The sequence below is a fragment of the Pleurodeles waltl genome, chromosome 7 (assembly GCF_031143425.1).
Source record: "Pleurodeles waltl isolate 20211129_DDA chromosome 7, aPleWal1.hap1.20221129, whole genome shotgun sequence".
Classification (NCBI taxonomy): Eukaryota; Metazoa; Chordata; class Amphibia; order Caudata; family Salamandridae; genus Pleurodeles; species Pleurodeles waltl.
Window position 1 is genome coordinate 607,309,936 of NC_090446.1, and position 23,165 is coordinate 607,333,100.

Sequence of the window (23,165 nt, forward strand, 5' to 3'; positions counted from 1 at the left end):
GACCATAGTCAGCCAGCCTTCAGAGAAGCTCCCAAAGTCTATGCTGATCTTTGACTCCAGCCTAGTGCTGGGCAGTTCATTGATTATCAGGGCAGTTGGTTGATCAAGGGCCATGATGGTGCACAAGTGGCATATTCGCATGCGGTCATCAATTAGAGTGTCAATCTCTGAGAACCACACCTTGCTCCGAAGACGAGCTTTCGTCTTGGCCCCACCCTGGTGCCCCTCATGCGCTAGTTTAACCACTCGGTCCTGCAGGCAGGTGGGTATCAATATCTGCTGGCCTCTCAGAAGAAGACCCCCACTCCTCACTGACAGTTGGTCTCGTACCCTCCAGATGGCTTACATGGTCAGACAGTCACTCAGATCCTGGGTTCGGATCCCCTCAATGGAAGTTTTTCCAGGCTCGTCAAGGCCAAGCATCCTTGGTCTGATTGATGAGTGGGTCTTGTCACGAAGACTCGGCTGTCTCAGTCACGGTTATAGCCACTGGACACGCAGCTTGCACCACCATTTTCATGAAGCATTCCATCTGCTCTGACTCTTCGACCAGGGATTCCCCCGGAAGAGGTTCCGGTGGATGCCTTGAGAGGTAATCAGCCGGGTTGTTCACGCCAGACCTGTAGATGACACAAAACCTGCAGGGTTGGAGCAAAACCGCCTATCTCTCGATTTGCGGTGGAGCAAGGCAAGCCGATCCAGCAAACAGTGACACAAGGGGCTAGTGGTCGGTGACCACCTGGAATTCATGCCTTTTTCGGTAGAGGTGAAAGTGTTGACAGGCCCAATGAATGGCCAACGCCTCCCTCTCAATTTGAGCATACCGGGACTCTGTTGAGGACAAAGTCTGGCTTGCATATGCTATGGGTGCCTACTCCTGGTCTTGTGCTTCTTGCAGCAGAACGGCACTCAGCCCGACGGGGCTGGTGTCGACCACCACCTCCGTTCTCTTCTGTGGATGGAAATAGGCCATCTTCACCTTGTCCAGCAAGGCTTCTTTGACATTTTGCTCACTTCTTAACTCCATGCACACCTTGTGTCTGTCTTGGTGAGTTGTCACAGAGGCTAGGACATAGTGGCTAGTTGGGGGATGAATCTCATGCAGAATGTCACCATGCCAAGGAAGCTCCCCACTTCAGTAGCATTGCGAGGAGTGGGTGCATTGTGGATAGCCACTGCCTTTTTGGGGGCTACTTGCAGCCTTTCGGGCATTCGAGAGCCGCTGGAGTGTAGCCCTCAGGCCACAGTGGTGGTCTTCAAGGGTTACTAAATAGATGAAGATTTAATTGCTGAGATTGAGCACCCCGTCCAGCCCCAACAGTGTCTCTCTTTTGGCATTCTGTAAGACCTCAACGGCCGAGGAGATTCCAAAGCTGAGCCTCCGGTAGCGTCACAGTCCCACATGGGTGGAGAACGTTGTGATGTTCCTGTTCTCAGGTGTCAATTCAAGCTGGTGATAGCCAGAGTTTAATTTAGCTTCGAGAACCACTGCGCTCTGTTTAAGTTGGCAATGATGTCATCCATTGTTGGAGTAATGTGCCTCTCCCTCTTGATGGCGCGGTCAGGTAAGCACATGTCCACACATAGACAGATGGCGCCCGGCTGGTGTGTCCAAGATGGCGGCAGGAGCAGACGCTTCCTAAAGAGCTCTGCTCACGGCCTGGAGAAAAACTCCTAAAATTCTTCGTCCCGACCCACCCTAACACCCACTGCCTCAACAGAACTGACGGCACCAGGGGGGTGCGGTGATCATCTGGTCGGTGGGCCCCAGCAGTGAACCGGGTGGTGCTCCGGGGATCGGGCTGAGCAAATCACCGAGTGGTGGTGACCTCGCTGAAGAAATAACGGTGACCCAGAGCTGGGCCGGGTGACCGTCTCCGAGAGCGAGAGAGCTTGATGGACGGTGGCACAAGGAGGGACAGGATCAGCGGGACCCCTCGGTCGAGAAGGTAATGGCCCGCGACACCGGCAGACGTAACTGCGCAGCCGACCCATAGGGCGCAGAGCTCCCCGTGCATTGTTGGGATCGGCCTGGGGGATCCGATGTTGGAGTACTGGAGGCCGGCACTGGTTCTGCACACAAATACTTACCAACTCACCACAGCCCTGACCCCATTTGTGCGAGGCCGCCGCTATGCTTCAGCGCTCCTAGAGATGGGCCCAGCCGTTGACGGAGTGCGGACTGCTGCATAGGGGCCAGCGGAAGAGAGCGACTATATTGAGGACACATACCGGTGAACAGAGGAGCCTAGGTGATCCAGGGGCACTAGCTGATCTGGCGGACGAAGCAGGGGGCCATTGCATGAAACCGGGAAGACAATAAGCATACCATGAGCAAAGAGTGAACAAGAAGTGAAATAGAGCTGCCGGCAGGCGTAACTGTGCAGCAGGCCCATAAGGCACGGAGCTCCCCTGCGCGTTGCAGGGATCGGCCTGGGGGATCCGTTGCTGGAGTACTGGAGGCCTGCACTGGTTCCGCACACAAATACTTACCAACTCACCACAGCCCTGACCCCATTTGTGCGAGGACGATAGACGCACCATGAATAAAGAGTGAAGAAGACGCGAAATAGAAGTCGGAGCTCTCCCCATTTATCGGCCAGGTTGGTTACAGCGCCCAGTCAATGAAGAAGGGCGGTTGGCCTATGCAATTTTGCAGTTATCCCCGCCGGATGCGAGCGGGCTGCTTCAAGAGACCTAGCACCACTGCCCATACAGGAGGTAACCATTGTGGAAATCGCCATTTCTCTAAGAACTGCGCAGTGAGTGGGCCCTCAACTGCTACACGGCAAACTAACCTGAGAGAACGCTGCTAGACACAGTAGGTCTGTAGAGCTACTATCCCCATGCTTCTCAATAGTGCATGAAGTAAGACAACTAAGCTGTCGAATATAACGAACACGCAGTGCCAACTACAGATAGAAAACAAGCTGCTACTCCCTACAGTAACCTACTGCAACCATACCTATGATATTAGCACGAGGGGGTCCACACTCAGCACTATTACAGCGGTGACCTCAGTCCGTAGCTGGAGAGATCAATTGTTAGACGGACTAGTGTGCTGCGAATCAATCATCCTGTGCAATCATGGTCAAGCCAAAACCGCCTAGGCGGCAACCATCAGTCGAAAGTGACGAGTAGACACTGATTGGACCAGCAGAAACACAAGCAGCTGCGCTGCAACAAATTAATCTAACACTTCAAGCGCACTCAGCACAATTCGACAAACTACTACAAGCAGTATTAGATATGAAAACCACCTTGGAAGGGAAGATAGACTCTGTGGTAGCTGAAGTGAATCTGCTAAGAGCTGACCAACGCAAACTAGCAGACAGGGTCATCGACAATGAACGATCGCTCAAGGAAACGTTACCCAACCTAAAGGAGCTATGAGATCAGATGCAACGCATGGAGACAGAGTTCATCCACCTGCAGAGACGAGCGGAGGACGCAGTTCATGGGGCTTCTGGAATGCACGGAATCATCACACGCTGAAATGTTTTTGGAGAAATGGCTCCTAGATAAAGTGATAAAGAACAGTGCATCACCCATGTTCGTAGTGGAGCGTGCTCATCGGATCCCAAGCGGACCACCGCGCCCGGGAGCCCCCCAACGACCCTTGATTGCACACTTGCTAAACGTCCGTGATCGAGACTTGATCCTCCAAAGTTTTAGACCAAAAGGCCCGATACAGATGGACAACAATGTAATAACGGCCTACCCAGACTACACGGTGGAAGTACAGCGCAGACGAGCGTCCTTCACAAGAGTGAAACAACTACTGCGTGAAAAAAAAATGTCCTACTCCCTATTATTTCCCGGATGACTCCGGGTGGTAGATGGGGAAAAGATACATATCTTCCCCTCCCCGGAGGACGCTTCGACATGGCTCGATGCTAAGGGGCTAGCCCAACTTAAAACCGATGACTCTAATTAAGGCACGTGGCTTACCCCTCAACCTTGCCGGAGAAGAAAGAAAGAAATCAAAGACTGACACACGCCCAACAAGTGGCTGAGAGTCAGAAGCAGGCTCTACAGGAAGCCAATTGGCTTGCCTCTCCGTGGAACCAGATCAACCCGGTACTAGGGAACGTCACATTAGATCATTCAATGGATCATTCCAGCGGCACTACTTCTCCATCGGTGTTTGGCCCAGAACTCACGCCACTGAGGGCGGATGACATTTAGGGCAGAATAAGAATGTCCACCGAAGCACTGCAGAACACGATTTAAATGGACGATCCGTTAGGACTTCAGACGGATTGACGCTCCCCTGCTGGTCGACACCTCTGGAGACCTCTTTTTGGAAGGGGATATCCACGTTAAGGGACGAGAGAACGATGGGAAGGGGGGCGGAGCGGGGAGTGTCGGAATCCGGCGAGGGCTGTCATGACTGGACCTCCTATTGCTGATCTTCGCGCCCCCCCCCCCACGCCCTACTGGGACACCTAATGGACCATACTATGTTGCTTATCAAGGGTGCCACCAGTTGTGACACCGTGTCCCAAGTTGGCTACCATCACAGGAGCCCTTCCTTTGTTTACCCTTTTCTCTTTCTATTCTTTTTCATAAGCACGAGATGGTGTGGGTCAGAGACGAGGGGCGAGGAAGGGGAGGGGAATAGAGAGCCGGGTTTCTCCAGCACAACATTCTTACATCAGCAGGGCTACCAGATAATATTGCCACCTCCGCGCAACCTCTCACTTAGATGGGACAGACCAAATATAATATCATAACCTGGAAAGTGAGAGGCATGGCTACTTTCAATAAGCACTGCAGGGTTTACGGGTACATCAAAAGACATAAAATACATATTGCTATACTGCAGGAAACCCATCTCACACAAGACGATCTACGCAGTCTAACAAATAAATGGCGTGGCCTGGTTTTTGGTACCATGACATCCGCATATGCTAAAGGAGTATTAATATGGGTTGCTCTGGAAGTACCCTACACAGTGGAACACCTCAATATTGACACAGATGGACGGTATGTACAGTTGACGGAATCCTTAGACAGACAGACGCTCACCATAACAGGCCTATATGCTCCCAACTCAAAACAAGGAGACTTTCTCCTATCGCTCATACCCCGTTTGCTCCCTGACCCTACCACTGACCATATTTGGGGGGGAGACTGGAACTGTGTGCCGGACACAGACAAGGATAGGTCACACCCCCCATTGGCCGGTGCTCTCAGTAGGAAAACCTCACAGCTGCTTCAGACTTGGATCTCAGAGTGCAGCCTCGTAGATGTGTGGCGTACACTATATCCTCAGGATAGGGAATATTCTTTTTTTTCCCCAGTCCACCACATCCACACCCACATAGACTTGCTGCTTTGTTCTAATGAGCTTATTAGTAGCTTTTCAGAGGCTTCCTACCTAGCTAAAACCATATCAGACCACTGTCCACTATTGGGTGTCCTTGGATGGGGAAGAGCGCGGACGTGCATCCCTACCTGGCGACTGCAACCGACTTTGCTTTTAGACCCACCATTTTGTCAAGAGCTGATAGAACACATCTATGACTATTTTAAACTGAATAATGGGACGGCGTCATCGCAGGCCGTAGAGTGGGATGCCCACAAGGTGGTGGTTAGAGGCCAATGCATGTCGGCGGCGGGAGGGGTGCGTTGAGTGCTGACGAATGAGCTGGCTAAGACGGAACTGGCGCTTCGCGAAGTGGAGCGTGGATCTGTGACAGGTAACGTTACCCCAGAAGCACTAAAAGCACTCAGTGAGCGTATGAACGAGGTCGATACTCATCTGTGGAGGTTTGACTATTGCCAATATGTAGCTAGATCACATTCCGAGGGGGATCGCTCCGGCAGACTGCTGGCCAGGTTGGGGCGGGGAGAGCAACATCGCGGTCCAATAGGAGCAATTAAACTAGACACGGGCGAAGTGGTCAACTCCCAAGTAGAAATAAACAATGCATTTAGACAATATTACAGCACTTTATACGCGGAACACCCCCTGCCGTTGCCAGAGCATCTAGGAAAATTCTTTGAGGCACTCCCCCCTGGCCCGTCTCTCTGCAGTACAGCAGAGTGAGCTGGATAAAATAATAGATGCTGAGGAGGTACAGTCAGCACTGCAACAACTAGCCAGTAACAAAGCGCCAGGCAGCGACGGTCTCCCAACAGAGTACTATCGTACATGCGCTGGGCAGCTAGTCAAGCCATACACAGAGATGTTGCATGAAGCGTTCGAAAGGGGCAAGCACTCGGGGTCACAGCGAGAGGCAGTGATAGTTGTTCTCCCGAAACCAGGACGAGACCCCCTGGATGTGCGCTCATACCGACCCCTCTCATGATGACCAATCGGGCTTTATCCCAGGTCGTAACACTTTTATAAATATTAGGTGGCTATTACAGCTCATACACAACACACCTAGGTTTGATCACGACGGAGTAGCGGTCTCCCTAGATATTGAGAAGGCGTTTGATACGCTGGGTTGGCCCTTCTTGATGGAGACGTTACGTCAAATGGGGTTTGGACCAGCATTCACTAAGTAGATTAGCATCCTGTATACCGACCCGGTTGATCGTGTTAAGACGGGCGGGATAATCTCTGAAGGTTTCCCATTGGGAGGGGCATGAGGCAAGGATGCCCATTGTCACCGCTCTTGTTTGCACTAGTGATCGAACCACTGGCTGCACAACTCAGGAAAAGAGCTCAGGACTGGGGAGTTATGCATGACATCAGACTGTTTCATTGTATGCGGATGATGCACTTATATACCTGCGCAACTGCACCGGGTTTGCTGCAACTACTGAACCAATTTGGCGACTTATCAGGTTTGCGGGTTAATTGGTCCAAGTCCTGCCTGTTTCTCCTAGCACCGACCCCGGAGGAACTTCGCCCTGGTGCCCCAATACACGCACACTCCTGTGGTCTTACACCACCTTTAAATATTTATGCGTTCACATATATCACGGTATCGATGACTTGAGGGAAGGCAATTTGGGACGCGCACTCCAATCAATCAAAGGATCCCTGCCATTCTGAAGATTGCTTCCGCTCTCACCCATGAGGAGGGTGGCGATCGCCAAAATGATTATACTCCCACGCTTGCTGTACCATTTCGGTGCTCTCCCACTAATAATTCCTCGTGATTTTTTTAAATCACTGAGAACCCTCACGACCGACTTGATTTGGGGGGAGGGCCGTATGCGCGTAGCACTTACTTCCACGCAACTGCCGCTTGAAATGGGGGGGATTGGGCACTACGAACTATACTACGCTGCTGCCCAGATACAGTGGGCATGGCGCTGGATGAAAACTCCCCCGAACTCAGAGGCGGAATCGATACATGCTAACCTGGGCAACATGGAGGTGTTGCAATAGCTGATGGATCGCACTGACCCAACCGGCCAGCGTCACATCTTGATGCATGTAGCACACAGGTGCTGGCGCAAATACATAATTGGTGGCAATCAAATTCCTCCATACTCACCCTGACTCACGCTGCTCTCCATCCCAGGGGTCTCCGAATTAACTAGACAGCACAAGCTGTCTCGGTGGCCCACGAAGGGAATACAAGCGATGGGGGATATATTTACAGAAGATCGCATGATGACATATTCGGAACTCATGACGGCATAAGAGGTGGACCGGGGTTGGTTCCTGACTTATTGCGCACTACAACTTACACGACAGACATGGAAATGTGGGGACAAGGAACCACAGACATCTCCCATATTACACAAATTACTGGCTGGCCCAGGAAGTCATTGTAGCATATCCCACATATGCAAAGCCTTGTTGGTTAACCCGTAGGTAGCCCAGTCCCAAGCGAAGAACAGATGGGACCAGGTACTGCCTGCTCCGCTAACTCAACAAGAATGGAGCACTGCACTTACTCTAACACGCACAGTATCTCGCAACTCCAGATTCTGCTTCACGCAATTTAATTACCTACACCAAACGTATCTGTCTCCAGGTAGGTTGAAGCGCATGTTTCCCAAGTCTGCCCAAGAATGCCCCAGATGCGGTGATCCCAATGCCACCTTTTATCACATGATATGGGAATGCCCACCGATACACAGGGCCTGGCAGGACATCACAGCGTTGACAGCTGAGCTAATAGGACGACCGCTTTCCCCTACTCCGGCATCCTGCTTATTGGGCATCCGTCCAAAATTGAAAGGGAAAAAACAAATGCAGAGCTGGATCGAACTGGCTTTTGTATTATTCAAGCGTTTATTAGCAATGCAATGGAAGGCCCCAAATGCACCGGATGCCTGCCAATGGATGCAGGATATGCTGAAGTGGACGAGAGCAGAAACACAAGTGCTGCACTCCCTTAGAGATAGAGGGGTGCTGATCAAAGAACTAGACATATGGGACGCGCTAGTCACATTTGTCGAAACCAAAGACGACACTTATCCACTATGAACCGGGGGGGGGGGCGACCCAAGCCTACACACAACTATCATACGTCATGTGACCAGTTCACAAGATGGCTCAAGCTCTCGACACATAAGGGCAGTAAATTGGGCAGGGAGCTCCGGAACACACAGACCCTAGATTAAATAACATTGCGTCACACTATACGATATTTATTGTACGAGCAAGGGGTAAGAGATACTGCGCAGTGGGAAAGGAGGCCTGGTTCCGTGGTGGACTCAACCGTAGTGTGTCAGTGGGAGGTGTTGAGTGAGGAAATTTCACAATGACTGAAAGGGGTAAGCGATCAGCCCTGGCACCCTCATTAAGTGTCCCATCCCAAGGACAAACCAAAGGGCAGAGTTCTCCCACACTCATATAAACAAACACAAAGGAGACACTTTCCCTCCCGCAGCGCCACAATTACTCCTTACATCTCTCCCCTTCTCCTTCACCACATTTCATGAAGATGTTTATACAGTTCTGGGTGCTACCAGGATCAGCTGGTTTGCTCCCCATCTGACGTCAGCCAGCCTCTCAGATCCTCCGACACCGTCCACACCCCCGTTATGTTTCGGATAGTATTTTCTTTCCTTTCCTTTCCTTCTCTTCTTAACCTTTCTTGTTTTGACCATTGGACAATATATTATCGTGTCATTTTGGTAAACGCCAATGGTGTTGATTTTATATGATAATTAGGATTTGGCAAGGGTGGAAAACTCTTTCTTAAAGATGTTGTTAAGAGTTCCTTCCAGCACCCCATCCTTGCCTATCCGAATGGATTTAAATCTCTTCTCAATTAGCCAGACCGCCGCCCTAAGGCCATTGTTGTTCTGGATCCGAACTTGGTCAGTAGATTCTCTTATCCCATATAGTCTTGGGCTGATCAACCTGGTGAGCACCAACTCTACCTCAAAAACTAAGTGGTGCACTTGTGTAGAGCGGGCCTTTTCCTCTCTTGGTTTGAGGAACTACTGGAAGGACCCTTCTTCTATTCCAAAAAATGCTATACAGGTTTTGAAGGATGCATTTTGGCTTAATGTCCAAACATCACAATTGGTAGAAGCTTTGTCCTCTACCATGACTGGCAGTTTTTTACAAATTAAATGCCACTACGAGTTCGAGCACTTCATGGATACACTACTTTCTCCACTTGCACGTACTCTGTATATCAGTTTTAGAATAGGGTCTCTTCCTCTGTGCACCCTAACCTATAAATGGCCCAACACAACCAACAGGTCCAAGTCGTGTCCAATGGGTTGTGAGTATGAAGATTCATGATTTATGTCCTCTTCCAATGTCCTGCATACCGCAAACAGAGCGCTCTCTGGATTATCCCTTTATGTAAACAAATGGGTTTTAGGAATTGTTTACCGGCTTTGAGAATATTTAAATCGGATCCATCCGTGCTATTGGGGTGTTCCTTGGCAAAAATGTTTGAATCTATTTGGCATTTTAGACTTGAAACTTAAAAAAATAAAATTTAGTTATAGATATTAGTAGCAGGCAACACAGTTCATAGTTGTGAAATACAATGTATGGTCAGCAATACATTTTAGACAATGTATAACTAATATTGCACGCCCTTACTATATCTGTATATTTATGTAAAGTTTTATGTACTGTATTTTGCTGTTCTAACTTTTTACGACTTTAGAGTAACATCTTAAATTTTAATGTTTTTATGACATACTTCTACTTTTTTTAATGTTTTGCATTGTGCTTTTATGGTATATTTTTACCGAAACAAAAGTGATGATGATGATGATGTAGATGATAATTGTGGTTATCTCAATTAATAAAGAGATATTTTTTTTAAAAGATAAATGACGCCTGTCTGCTTTGGTTTTGGGGCAATTACTAGTGGCGATACCCAAAGGGTAGGCCCTGCGACTTTTTCAATCACGCTAAGCTCTTCCAGGGCCCTAAGCTCCTTCTCCACCATGGGCCTCATATGGAATGGAACCTGCGGTGATGCAATGCCGTGGGCTGTACGATCGGGTCTATGTACTGCTCGAATTGCTTTACTTTCAGTTTTCCCAGCCCTGTGAACAGTTGCGGAAACACGCCCAGGAGCGCGTTAGCATGTGCCTCATGGACATGTCGAGCGAAGAAGACAAGTTCCAGATCTTCGGCTGTGTGGCACCCGAGTAGGGTCCCTCGATTCCATCCACTACATGAAATTTGGCTAGGGTCTCATGACCTTTACAGGGTATGATTACTTCGATGGCTCCTTTAAGCGACAATGGCTCATGCCCATCTTGGGTGTAGATCTTGGTATGACAAGGCACCAGTTCCAGTGGCGACAACTGTCGATAGAGGGTGATATCCATGACATTGACTGACACTTGGGTGTGGATCAAGACGGTCCCCGGGATACCACTAGTGTCCACCTCGCACATGGGGGGCAGGTGTTGCTTTAGTTTCTTCCAGCCCGCGAACAACATGACAAAAATGTCCTCCTCATCTTCCTATTATTCGTGTGTGTTTCCCACATATGCCTCACCAGCATCCTCTCTGCCACGATCGGCCGGAGATAATTGTCGCACAGTGCCCATCCTATCTTGCGCTGTCTTCGCCTGGCGCCTCCCTCCTCGACACACTTTGGCAAAGTGGTTGATCTTTCCACACTTAGCACAAGTCTTTACTCTGGCTGGACAGATCCCAGGTGTCTGGTGTTGCAGCCCACAGTTGCCGCAATCTCTTTCCCCTTGCTTTTAATGACGGGCTGTCGCGCCTGCAGGGCATCAACCTGTTCCTCTTTCACCAAGTTAGGCCGTGTGGTGCTGAGCGCCGTCGAGGACTGACCTCTTGTCGCCGCCATGGCATCGGTGCGGCTTGCCGACAGTTTGTGTGAGCGGGCCAGAATTAGGATCTCGTCTATGGTGATACCCGGTTGTTGCAGGACTAGCTTTTGCCACATATTGGATCGGCACCCCTGGATAACTTGTGCGCTGATCTTCTCATGCTGATTGAGACCCACACGTGCTTGGCTTGCTGGCTTCTGCAATCTGGCATAGAACATATCTATCGTCTCAGTGTCTGTTTGTTGCGCCTGATGTAGTTTCAACTTTTCATAGTCAGGGTTTAGCTGGGGGTCAAAGTACTGGTTCAATGTGGCCACAGCAGCATCAAAATTGTCATTCCCTCCTGTGTTGGGGAGTGTCTCAAATAGCTGATACAGCTCGTTACCACCCATGTGTAGCCTGAAAGATCTCATCACAGCACCATCCGTTTTCCTTGTGGTACGAAAACAATTGTGGAGCAGCTGTGGTGGGGACAGATAGCTGGCTGAAGGGGGCCAGCGCTGTCACTGACGTGTGGGATCCAGCGTTGGGCGCTGGTTGCTGCTGTTCATGACACTGCTGCAAAGAACTCCTTGTGCAATGTTTGTGTCCGGCAACTCACTAGACAATTCATTTTGGGCAGCTGCACAAGTCTTTAATGCCTGTAGCGAATGTTTCCCCTGTCCTCTCTGTTCTTTTTTCAACAGGCACACTGCAATAGTCTCTGGCCACTGTACAATGCCTGTGTGCTTTGGATCTTCTTTGTGTTTATTTTTTATTTTATTTTTTCTTTGTATTGCATTTATTATCTTGTTTTTCTTCTCTCTTTTTTTTGTGTCTGGTGCACGCACTGTCTGCACCACTGCGAGGAGCACTACCAAAGTTCTTAACAACTGCCTCTGCAGCACATGTGCGAGGACTTCTCGTCCAACGTCACAAACCAGCAAAATATGGGCACCCCGGGGTGGGCTTCTCGGTAGAGACAAGCAGTCTTGGGCTTTGCAGGCAAAACACGTTGAAGCGTCGCTCTCCTACCTGCGACGAACCTGCTCCGCTCCCTCACTTAATCGCGGCTTACTAGCCAGGCCGCGCAACTGCAGTGTGCCACAGCCAGGTGAAGAAAGTACGCTGAACAGGTGACGCTGTCCGTGCGTAGGGGCACCAGCGATCTTGAACTGATGCACTGCCGCCTGCCAGCAATGACAGGGCCGCGCAACGTGGAGCTTCTTCTTGCTGACGTGCCTCCATGGGGGGGAGGGGACACATGGCGAGGTTTGCTGTACAGTGGGTCCGTACCGGCCTTGTTGCCAATGTCGTGTTGCTATGCGAGGCAGCGTGGCCTGGCAGAATCACCAAATGATGCACAGAGACACTAGTTGGGGGTGTATCAGTCTACACGCCAAAAATGCTGCACAGCCCTTTATTTATATCCTTGTGTGCGTGACGCGCACCCCCATGACCCCATATGGTAACAAAGTAAAGGAGAGCCCTGATGGCTCTCTACAAAACCTAATACTTTTCACTGGATGAGCTCTTTAAAGTCTATGCTCTTGCCTGTTTAGAGATACTATCTCAATATTATCCTCTCCCCAGTAACACCCTGACCTCCCCAACTCCTGGTGGTGACTGAATGTATAATAACTAGTATATGCAACAGATTTATTTAATTAATATTTGCGGTACCTTGATATATTGACGGAACTCGTCAACAGGATTGTGGCTGTCAAAGTAAAGGAGGCACAGTGGCACCGGGATCTGGGGATGTGAGGGGCATACGCCTCCGCTATCATGCACACCCTTTACAAAGCAGGGGCTAATGATTCCATTCCCCTTCCTTGTATTAGTATCGAGTGAAACATTATCACATTATTTTTTACCTGTATGCATATCAGAATACCCTTGACAAAAGGTTGTTTGGCATAAATATTGTGTCTTAAATATTGTTTACAAACTCTCACACCACTTTGTGTAGTTTTTCTATTATTTATTCTAATGGGGTGATATTTCTTTTAGCAATATTTAAAACATATTTTATGTCAGATGATATTCCACCATATTCTGGTACCTCATCCTAGAAAATGAAATGTAGTTACTGGTTGATAAACACAATAAAAAATACACTCTGCCCATTGGGGTGAGGGCCTCTTTGCCACAGGTGACCTTGCAGTGCAGAATGGGAGCTGAGAAAGTCAAGAGTAGCTTTCTTTTGACAAAGGGAATCCATGCACATGTACAAGCATGAGGACATGTATAATCTTCCTAGTCCTTGAGTTGAAACGCAGGGGCTTGTTTATAGGGCCCTAGCGCCACCTTGCGCCACATTAACGTCATTTATTTTGATGTTAATGTGGCCCAATTAAGCCAAAATCCCGGTGCCGTATTTACAGGGTGGAGCAATGCATGCATTGCGCCACCCTGTAACCCTTTGCGCTACATTATGCCTGCATCAGGCATAATGTATGCAAAGTCGGCATTCACCCGATAGGGAAGCCAGTAAAATGGTGCAAGGAAGTCTATGGGATTTCCTTGCGCCATTTACTACAGCACTTTTAACGCCTGCTCAGAGCAGGCATTAAAAAGGGGTTTCCATTCTTTAGACTGGGCCCCTATGTACTATGCAAGAGTAACGTCAACAGTTTGGGGCTACTACTGCAGAGTACATCAATAGAGTCATTAGAAATGACTCTATTGCCCCCTACTGTGCGCCATGGTGTGCTGTATTTTAAATATGGTGGACACATGGTGGCGATAGGGAGGTGCTAAGGGGCACAGGGAAAGTGGCACTGCACTCTGTGCAGCACCACTTTCCATAAATCTGCCCCTCAGTTTTTATCAAGCAGCACTCAGACAGTCTCAGAGAACATTATACGACGCTCACAGACCTGTATTTTCTTGCCCAGTGCAGAGAATGGTAGACATCTTAAAAGTCAGTGTCTCACGAGATCAGGAGATATCGAGACAGGCATCTCTCTAAAGGCATACACAGCCATTTTTGGTATTCTTGTTTGAATGCTTTATTCTCCAATCAATCATATTTTTTTGAAGGGTGGGTAAACAGAGAGATATTAGTGCCGCTCTGAACAACACTTAATTTTTTTAATTACTGATTCAGGATTTTGAATGGTAGCTTTAGACTTCAATAATGGAAAGTCAATTTCCAGTGGACACTTTTCCACAGCGTTCTAGAAAAATAAACAGGCACTGCCAAAGCTAACACGTCTGGCAAAGGCCACCAGCATCTAAATTTTGTCAATGCTTATTTTACTTTATTATGATTTTTGCAAAAGATTATTGCAGAGAAAAGTGTCGGTCCCCTGAAAAATCTAAAAAAAAACATTGGCTAAAAGCAAAAACATATTTTTGGTCATAAAAGCACACAATGCCACAGTGGTCCCTGGCACTTAAGGGAACTATTTTGTATGTGGATATGTTCCTTGTGAAAGGGAAGACAGGCGTCACCCACAGTGAAGTTATCCAATTAATGAAGTGAGTTGCCCCACTGGCCATGCTGTATGATGTAGTGGGTAGAAGGAAAATATTAATGAAACAATAACCAGCCACTGATGAAGAGGGAAGGCTAAAAGCCACTATATCTAAGTATAATATTCAAATTATTTGAGTAAAATCAAAATACCTTGCCTAACATGTGGGCTAAGAAGTGCTTTTCATAAGCTGGGAATGCCTGCCGAAGCTTAGGTATTAAATAGAAAGCATTGAGAGTTCATTAAGACAACTGCAAATCTGAAGGTAAAGCAAGAAGCATATGTGTCCGCTATGTTATTTTTTGTAGTACTTGGTGGTGAGAGTGTTTAATATTACATTTGTTTTGTATGCGATGAAGGAGAGCATTGAATACTTTGTTCTATTTAGAAATGTAAAAGTATGCAGAAGAGCTCATTTAATCATATGAAGTGAAAGATATCAATGATAGACCGACTGCTGAAAATATTAAAGCACTGGCTAGCTGAGTGAAAAAAGCAGGTAAGTATTTAGGACACGGATTACTGCACCTCAGGCAGAAAATATTAAAATCAAGTAATTAAGGAAGCAATACAGGTAGATAATGGAACTGATACTTTTTAGAGAAAGGAACTGTAGAAGACGAGTGGAGAAACAAGTGGAGGCGATGAAGCCCTTTGCTGTGGCTTCAGTGATGAGTGAAACAAAGAAGCTCAGGCTAAGCCAATAGGTTTCACCTATACAAGATCTACTGGCTTTGTCAATTTTGTTTTTACATATTGCAGAGCTACTCGAGCTGCAGTGCAACATGGCTTAAAGTTTTTTAAAAAGTGCTATGAAGGGGCCAGCGGAAGGAGGGCAGGAGGTGGGAAACACAACGAGCAGCAGGATGAGGATGATAGGGTCGCTTAACATCAAACAGTGGGAGGAGGTCAGGAGAAAGCGACACAAGGGAGGGAGTAGCAACAGTGGGAGGAGGGCAGGGGTGAAGGAGAGGGCCTGCAGACACATGCACTCTACAACAGTGCACGTACAAAGTAAAATAAGCATTTGCAATGCAAAGGGTCTCGGATTTTCTCAGGTAAGAGCTATTAGCGTTATAAAATACTAACTGGACTTTTATTGCCATATAAATTGAAAATGAAAAGCAAAACAGTTGACATAAGCAAGTCAATGCAAAACGCCACAGCCTCCTTGAGCGTGAGTTCGAAGGAGAGACACAAAAGGAAAAAGAAGTTTGCTATAAGTCATACATATCGTCAAATGTGCAATTATCCATGTAAATTGGTCGATGGCCAAGGCGGTAACAAAATTGCCTCAAGGCGGGTCAAACGTAAAGTTTTTACCAATGTCATCAAAGGATTTTTAAAAGGCAAGCCCATGAGCGAGTGAAAGTGATAAGTGTGAGGTGGGCGTGGTTAAAAGCCCACATAGATACCAACATGTCAGAAAAGCAGCGCTTGCGCTCTGCTATGCTCAACCTAAAAAGAGGTCCTGCAGGTGCTTAAGGCCAGTGGAAGAATACTAGCCTCGGAGCAGAAACTGTACTTGGTCCATTCTCCACGGCAAGGACACACACAAAGCCCCTGGAGAAAGGCAGAGGCAAGGAGGAGGCAATGAACAATAAGAAGCAAGAAAATAAGAGTGATTTGGAAGTGAACCAATGGTAAGTAATGGTCGGCCTATAAGCCTGTTTTAAGATTTTGTTTTGTTTTCAAGAGATTTCGGAAGCACAGCACAAGTGCTGGGCAGGCGAAATCTAAAAAAGAATTAAAGAAAGGGTGGAGATTGTGAAAGACAGAGGAACGGGGAGGGTAAGAGGAAGAAAGACAAATAATGAATCTGTATCTTAACCTTATCTCAAGAAATAATTAAATGCTTTTTCACACTATGAAAATTCACTCCCAGACATGTGTATTTCCTCCTGGTAATGTACAACTCATTCTTTTACAGAGCGACCTTGACCTGTTTTAATCTGTTACCAAATGGCAGGTGTGAGAAGAGCAAACAATCCAAGAAGCCTAAAATGAACCTGCTAACATGCCCTGTCATGGCCCTGTCAGCACGTCCAGTATGAGGGACCAGGAATAAAGTATTATGAATACAGGAAATGAGGGGGGCTACCAGCGGGGTTGGATTACACTTCCTGATGTGTGGGTATTATTGAATGAGTAGGTTTCGTTTTTTGACTTGGCCATGAGGATTACTGCCTGGGTATTGGAGGTGAGCGCCTGAGGCCATGTGGTATTTCATGAGGTTAAGGAGCATGCCAAAGGAGTGGGTAATACTCCATGCAGAAACTGCTTTATCTGCCTGCCTGTAAGTGTTATTGCCTGAGGACTGGATGTCATTGTCGGACCAGGTGTATTTCCTGGAGGAAAGAAAGTGAATTGAGAACTCTCTACAAAGGAGGTCATTAATATCTGGATAGTTGGTGTTTTCCTTGGGGTGGGGTTTACTGCCTAGGTGCATAGTCTTTGACTTCAGGTTAAGTGTTTTTTGTATGATAGGTATAGTATGGTACTTAGTTCTCAAAATGTGCTTCACATATCTAGGATGCATGTATCTGTGGCAAATGAATGCAACCCATGATGCCACACAAACAACTGTCATCTTGTTTTTATCTCTATCATTCACAGGATACCATTAAGGACTTAAACAGTATTCATCTAAGAACAAAACTTATAAAGTGAGGCCTGGATTTTCTTCCACAGTTCTAAGCGTTTAATAAATCTGTAAGGCAGTAATCTGCTACTGGTGTCTGTTAACAGACAAAATCCAACACCTTGGTGTTTCATTGAGCTGTAAACCACTCAACAACCATTCACAGGGTAAGAATCACAGGTTATATGGTCGTAGAAAGCCTGCCAAGTGTGTTCAGGGAGTTACCATGAGTCCGCCTGTGTCCCATTTGCTCAATGGTTTGGGTTGATCTTTGGACAGAAGTGGTAGATAGAATAATTAGTCCTCAGCCAATCATGGTGTATAAAATGTTTTACTAACAACTATTCAAGGCCTAGGGTTAGAGCTAGGAAGGACAGGATGTTTACATGTTGTTCATGCATGCCTCGTTGAGCAAAATTGGAAAATTGTAACATACATAAAGCATATGGAGTTTAGTTATCCTCATTTATTTGCAACTACGGGTAGGTATGCACCCTATGTAGCGACCTATATTTTAAAAAACTACACAGTATCACATGTTGTCAAGCTTCACAAATCTGCACTCGCATATGGAGGGCCGCAATCCAAAATAGAAATTTTAACTACACTCAGTTCTCTGAAAAATTTGTGATAGAGAGATTCCACAGAAATACAGAAAAAAATCAGACCTCCTAATCTTTGTCCAGTGCCACACAAGATTGTACTTAAGGCTTTCACACGTTAAAACACTATTCTTAAAGACTGTTTAGCCTTTTGGTAAGGGCACTGGTTGCAGATGAAGAGACATGGGGTTGATGTAGCAGACATTTTAGTACTGTCCCTCATCTCATATTGATCATCTATGCGTGACAACCTACGCATTATGTTAACCAAAGAACTAATAGTTTAGTTGTAAAGTGGTGCAATGAAAAGCCACATTAACATGGCTTTTCTCTAGGTCAGCAGTCGTAAAGCATGTGGAATAGATTTCTAACTTCATGTTTAAAGAATTAATTTGTCTTTATGTTATAATTCATGATGAAAATTAACAGTTTGCATTAAAACAATATTAGATTTTGAGTAAGAAATATTTTAAAAGTAACATGCAAGTGTATAGAATGTAGTTATTTATTATAGTCACATGTAAGGGTTAACAGAGTCTTTTCATTCTGAATTTATTGTAATTCAAACAAGTCTGGTAGCTTATTAATATTGAATTTATGGTTTAGAATGCTAAATGTATATAAAATGCAAAGATGAATGTGCTGCTTTAATTCACTTTCAGTATCCTAACTGAGGCCTGCAAGGCCCTGCTTCATGACTGTGCTGAAAATGTTTAGTCATTCTTGTTAACATGAACTTTTCTTTCAAACATGGTTCTAATTAGAAAGCTAGCTTGGAAATAGATACTTTATTGTTAATGCATTACAGGCTTGTGAACTTAACCTTGAGACTTGTACATTCAGGAATTGTGGAATAAATAGGTATATAAAATGTTTCAAATTGGCATGGATGGGAACAGATGGAAGAAGTGTCACATGAAGATCCTGAGAATGTTCACTGATGTTGCAGTCTGAATCGTATGGCTCTTTTCCATTGGACATTTCACCTTTTGCGTTATATGGGTTGATGGACGAACAAATCATCTTGCCCTGTGAACCTAAATACACAGTTTCCCAGATGGATTTGCAGCACTCTCCTTGTTTTCCCATTGAGGATATCTTCCCCACTTCCCACCTCTTGCTGAACCTCTTGGACTCTGAGAGGTATATCCCTCATTACCCTTTTCTCCTTTGAAAAGCCTTGCTGAGACTTAGAAAGATTTTTTCTTTGACACAGACGAGAAGACTCTTGATCACACTTCTGAAAAGCTGACACCTTCCCTTTTTACCTACCTTTTGTCAAACTTAGTTACCTGATTAGCCTTTGCTGTTACTGAGTGCCTAGTATTTCTGATGAACTTTATAGTCTTGTTTTGAGAATTATCTATATCGCTCTGAGCATTAACTTATAAAAACCCTTGAACTTTATTTCAGCTTGGACTATCATTTGGGTGGCTAAATGACTCATGCTTTTAACTTAATTGATTGTTAAAGTTTTGATGCCTTTTGTCTCCACTCCCTTACATGCTGGGTAAAAGATCCATCAACCCAGCCCTTGCATGATACTACGAAGGCACATGCTACAGCAGGGTAGAATAAAGACTAAGCATTCTTGGTATTTGATGACATCTGCCATTGGTTTCTGACTCAAACTTTGGGCACCAGCACTTATTCTTTTACCAGTTAACCGCAGCTGGGAGTTTGTCCTACCGGCCTGTAGAGTGGTGTTCTTGTCTCTTGTCTGAGAGTAGTGCTATTGGCAGACAGAGAGCTGTTATTGTCTCAGGAATTATGTGATTGGCCATTTCAGGGGCACTGTTATGAGCTGCCCCACTCTATGGTCTAACTTTGAATTATATTGCCCAAATGGTGTCGGGTGCAGAGCCTCACATACCTTTGCAATGTTGAAGTTGATATTGAAACTCTGTCCATCTCCCTCCACCTGCCATATCCAGATCTTACAGGCCAGTTCGACGGTGCTGAGATTGAAGCGCTCAAGGGTGAAAGTGCAGTGAAGATTCTGCTGAACCCCGTTCCAGATGTGATAGAATGGAATCTCCTAAGAGGCACAGCGAGAGAGAGAGAGATTAAGTGAGTGAAAGAGGAAGGTACGAGCTGGTGTGGTATGCTGAAAAGAGAAATAGAGGAGAAGAATAAGACAAAATGCAGAGAGAGACAGAGAGATAGAGACTGCAAAAGGACAGAGTGATAGAGGTGTGTAAGACAGGGTCATAGCGGCTACAGAAAAGCAGAAGAAAGCAGCAAATAAAAGAGAAAGTTGGAGAAAAGGACTGAATAAAAGACAGAAAGAGAGAGGTAAAAGTGAAAGAGAGGCAAAAGAGAAAGATCAAAAGAAAAGAAAATAGAAAGAAGAATGGGAAACGTCAGACCCAAGGAGGCAAGCCAAAGTGAGAGACAAAAATACAAAAACAGAGAGAAATGAAGGCAACAGAGATTGAGGGAGAAGCATAGAGAAAGAAACAGATAAAGTGGGAGCTGAAGGTAAACAGAGATAAAGACAAACTATATACAGAGGAGTATAATTAAAGTAAGAATTAGAGACAGAGGTTGAAAAAGAGAGGACATGTAAGAGTAAAAGAGAGGCAATGTAACAGAGTGAATGACCAAGGATAGAGAGAGAGAGAGAGAGAGAGAGAGAGAGAGAGAGAGAGAGAGAGAGAGAGAGAGAGAGAGAGGGGGGAAGAGAAATGAAGGGGAACAGCGGCAGATCCAACATTCCTAACAGGTGCAGCACAGAGCATGGAATTGTATAGCATCTGGTGCACATGCATTCAAACTCTTTTTTAAGAGGCTGGGCCCTGTGTGCATTTATAGAGCACAGTTCCTTAGATTTAAGGCTGGGATGCCTGAAATAACGATAATGAATAACAGCTATAACTCAAATGGAAAATCAAAGATTCAACACACCCAGCAGGTCTCTGAGTGACAGCAGCAGGATTTTCAGGGTACTGATGTGGAATGCTGTCTAAGTGAGAATGGTGTCAGAACTTTCCTTTTCACTTACTTCTCCACCTGTACACCCCTCGCAATGAGTTAAACACTCCCTCCACAGATCTGTCTGTAACCTACTTGCCAATCATGTCTTCAGTGTACCTGTTCTGTGAGCGATGAATGCTTGTAATAGTCTGTCCTGCCGGATCTGATTTGCAGGGAATTGAAGATTGTACTTCATGCCTTCTGTGATATAAGACTTCCTTTGCTGCTACCATGCTATGCTTGTACTGCAAGAAAGCAAAGTTTGCACTGATGCACCGGATTTCTGCCTCTCTAGTGAATTGGGTAGCTTGTGCTGCAGCTGCCTTAGCTGTAACAATCATCTAAAGGAGGGAAGTTTGCACTACTTCTGCCTATGATGTGCCTACTCTACGAAGAAGGGATGTTTTCACTGCTGTTCTCCCAACTTATGAAAAAACAGAAATGCACTTGCATAACATGCCCTGTGAACCAGGGGTTTTCACAGTATTTGATGTGAGATACCTATCGTTTTGAGAAAGGCGCCTGGCTCCATAGGGGCACTATTCGAGTGCCCCATGTTGATAGACAAAATAATCAGGGTCTGTTGCTTGAGCTTCCTAATGTTAATCTTGTGGAAGGAAGATACTAGGAAAACATTTTTAGCTTACCTACATAATATTGTCTAACAGTTTAGCTATGGGAGAACATAAATATAGACTTAAGGGATGGGCATAACTCCCCCAAAGTAGGGAACCCACAAATATGAGACTGTACAACCAGTGAACAATAGTCCTGTATGATGCTTTCCAGTGCTAGATGTGGAACCCCCTGAGGAAACAAATCTCTCTAAGAAGGTGAAGGTTCATCATCCTATACAAGTACTTGTATGGTAATTTGTTAAGAGGTTTGGCACGTTCTTCCAGGTGTGCTGTGCTTTTTGTATGTTTATGTGTGCTTACAGAAAGAGTAAACTAGTCTTTTAAATCCTCTCTCTTTAGTGTTTTAGCTACATGTATATAATCTGTCCCATATGACTGAGAAAATCATTTGATGTTCCTTCTGGTACTGCCACCTGTATTATGCCTTTCTTTGTGTTAGGAAATGTTTCACTGCTGTTGTCCATATTGTACCTTTGTTGTAATGTGAAGCTCAGTATAAAACTTTCCACTACAGAAAAGACAAAATGATTCACCTGGCCAATGCTCGATTTAATGCACGATGTGAACGAAAGAGGGCCCCAGCTCAATCATGCTGCTGGAGGAAGTATTCCATTGATGGAGTCAACTGAGGATCTTTCAATGGAATACTTAAGGTCTGCATGTTTCTCACTGAGGCGGGACATCTAAGAGTTTGGCAGGCAGAGTACTCCTGAGTAATTTTTCCAAGGGGGAAGTCCTTTTTTCTTGTTTTATCAGCCAATACCCACAAAATCTTTTTGTTAACTTATATTGTAATGTCTACACGGGTACATATTTTGATAGAATTTTTGGTCATTTTTTTGTGGAGTTCTTCAGAACTTATTCTGTATCAAGAGTTTGCATGTTTGCTGTCACGTGCTTGATAAATGCTGTGCTCTGTTATTTGAGGTCATTTTTGTCCCATTTTTGGGGATCAAGGATTTGTGGGCGTACATTCTTTAAATATTAGTCTTGATTATTGTTTGCTATTTTATTGGGGATTTCTCCACCCAATTTTGTAAAAAAAGTTGAATAAATCCAATATTTTTTCTGCAGTTCCTGCACACGGGGTAAGTGTTCATACTATTCTGAACACATCTTTACCACCACATATGGGCAGGCCCTGTATATTGTTTTCATTTTTCTTGGTCTCAATGTTTTAGATTGGAAATCATAGCATTTCAGATACTTCTGGTAGGGCCTAGTCCAACTATAGTATTACCTTAGTAAAGTCAATTCATGATATCTTTCTTTTATCAGGTTTCCGTATTGTTTTGTTTTGTGAAGATGTAGGGTGCATTATAAGTTTATCCTGATAAAGACCCCCAACAAATAATCTCACATGGGTTGACACATTGACAAATCATTTACGTTTGGACTGCTTTACATACCTATTGTGTTTTGAGGATAAATACCCACTGATTCAGTTCTTCTAAGGTTTTCTCTCTGGAAGTCGGACACCTTATGGCATTCTCAGCCTAGTCTACTCTGAATCCCTGGCTCCCTTTGGTTCATTGCATGTTCTCATCTTATTCTCCACCTGTTCCACTATGGTTTTCTTCACTTTCTTCTGTGTTTTTCTGCTAGTTCCCTCACAGTTCTCAGTCTGTTCCCTCTGATGCTTGGTCTT

The 23,165-nt window shown here is 45.7% G+C and overlaps 1 protein-coding gene across 3 annotated transcripts in view; it reads right to left on the minus strand.

Moving 5' to 3' along the window:
• UNC5A (unc-5 netrin receptor A) overlaps window positions 1-23,165 on the minus strand; it is a 902,953-nt gene that overhangs the window by 79,242 nt on the left and 800,546 nt on the right. For all 3 annotated transcript variants that reach the window (XM_069244554.1, XM_069244553.1, XM_069244555.1), the window contains one exon: window positions 19,777-19,941. In XM_069244554.1, the coding sequence (XP_069100655.1) occupies window positions 19,777-19,941 (165 nt within the window). The remainder of the gene's footprint in view (window positions 1-19,776; window positions 19,942-23,165) is intronic.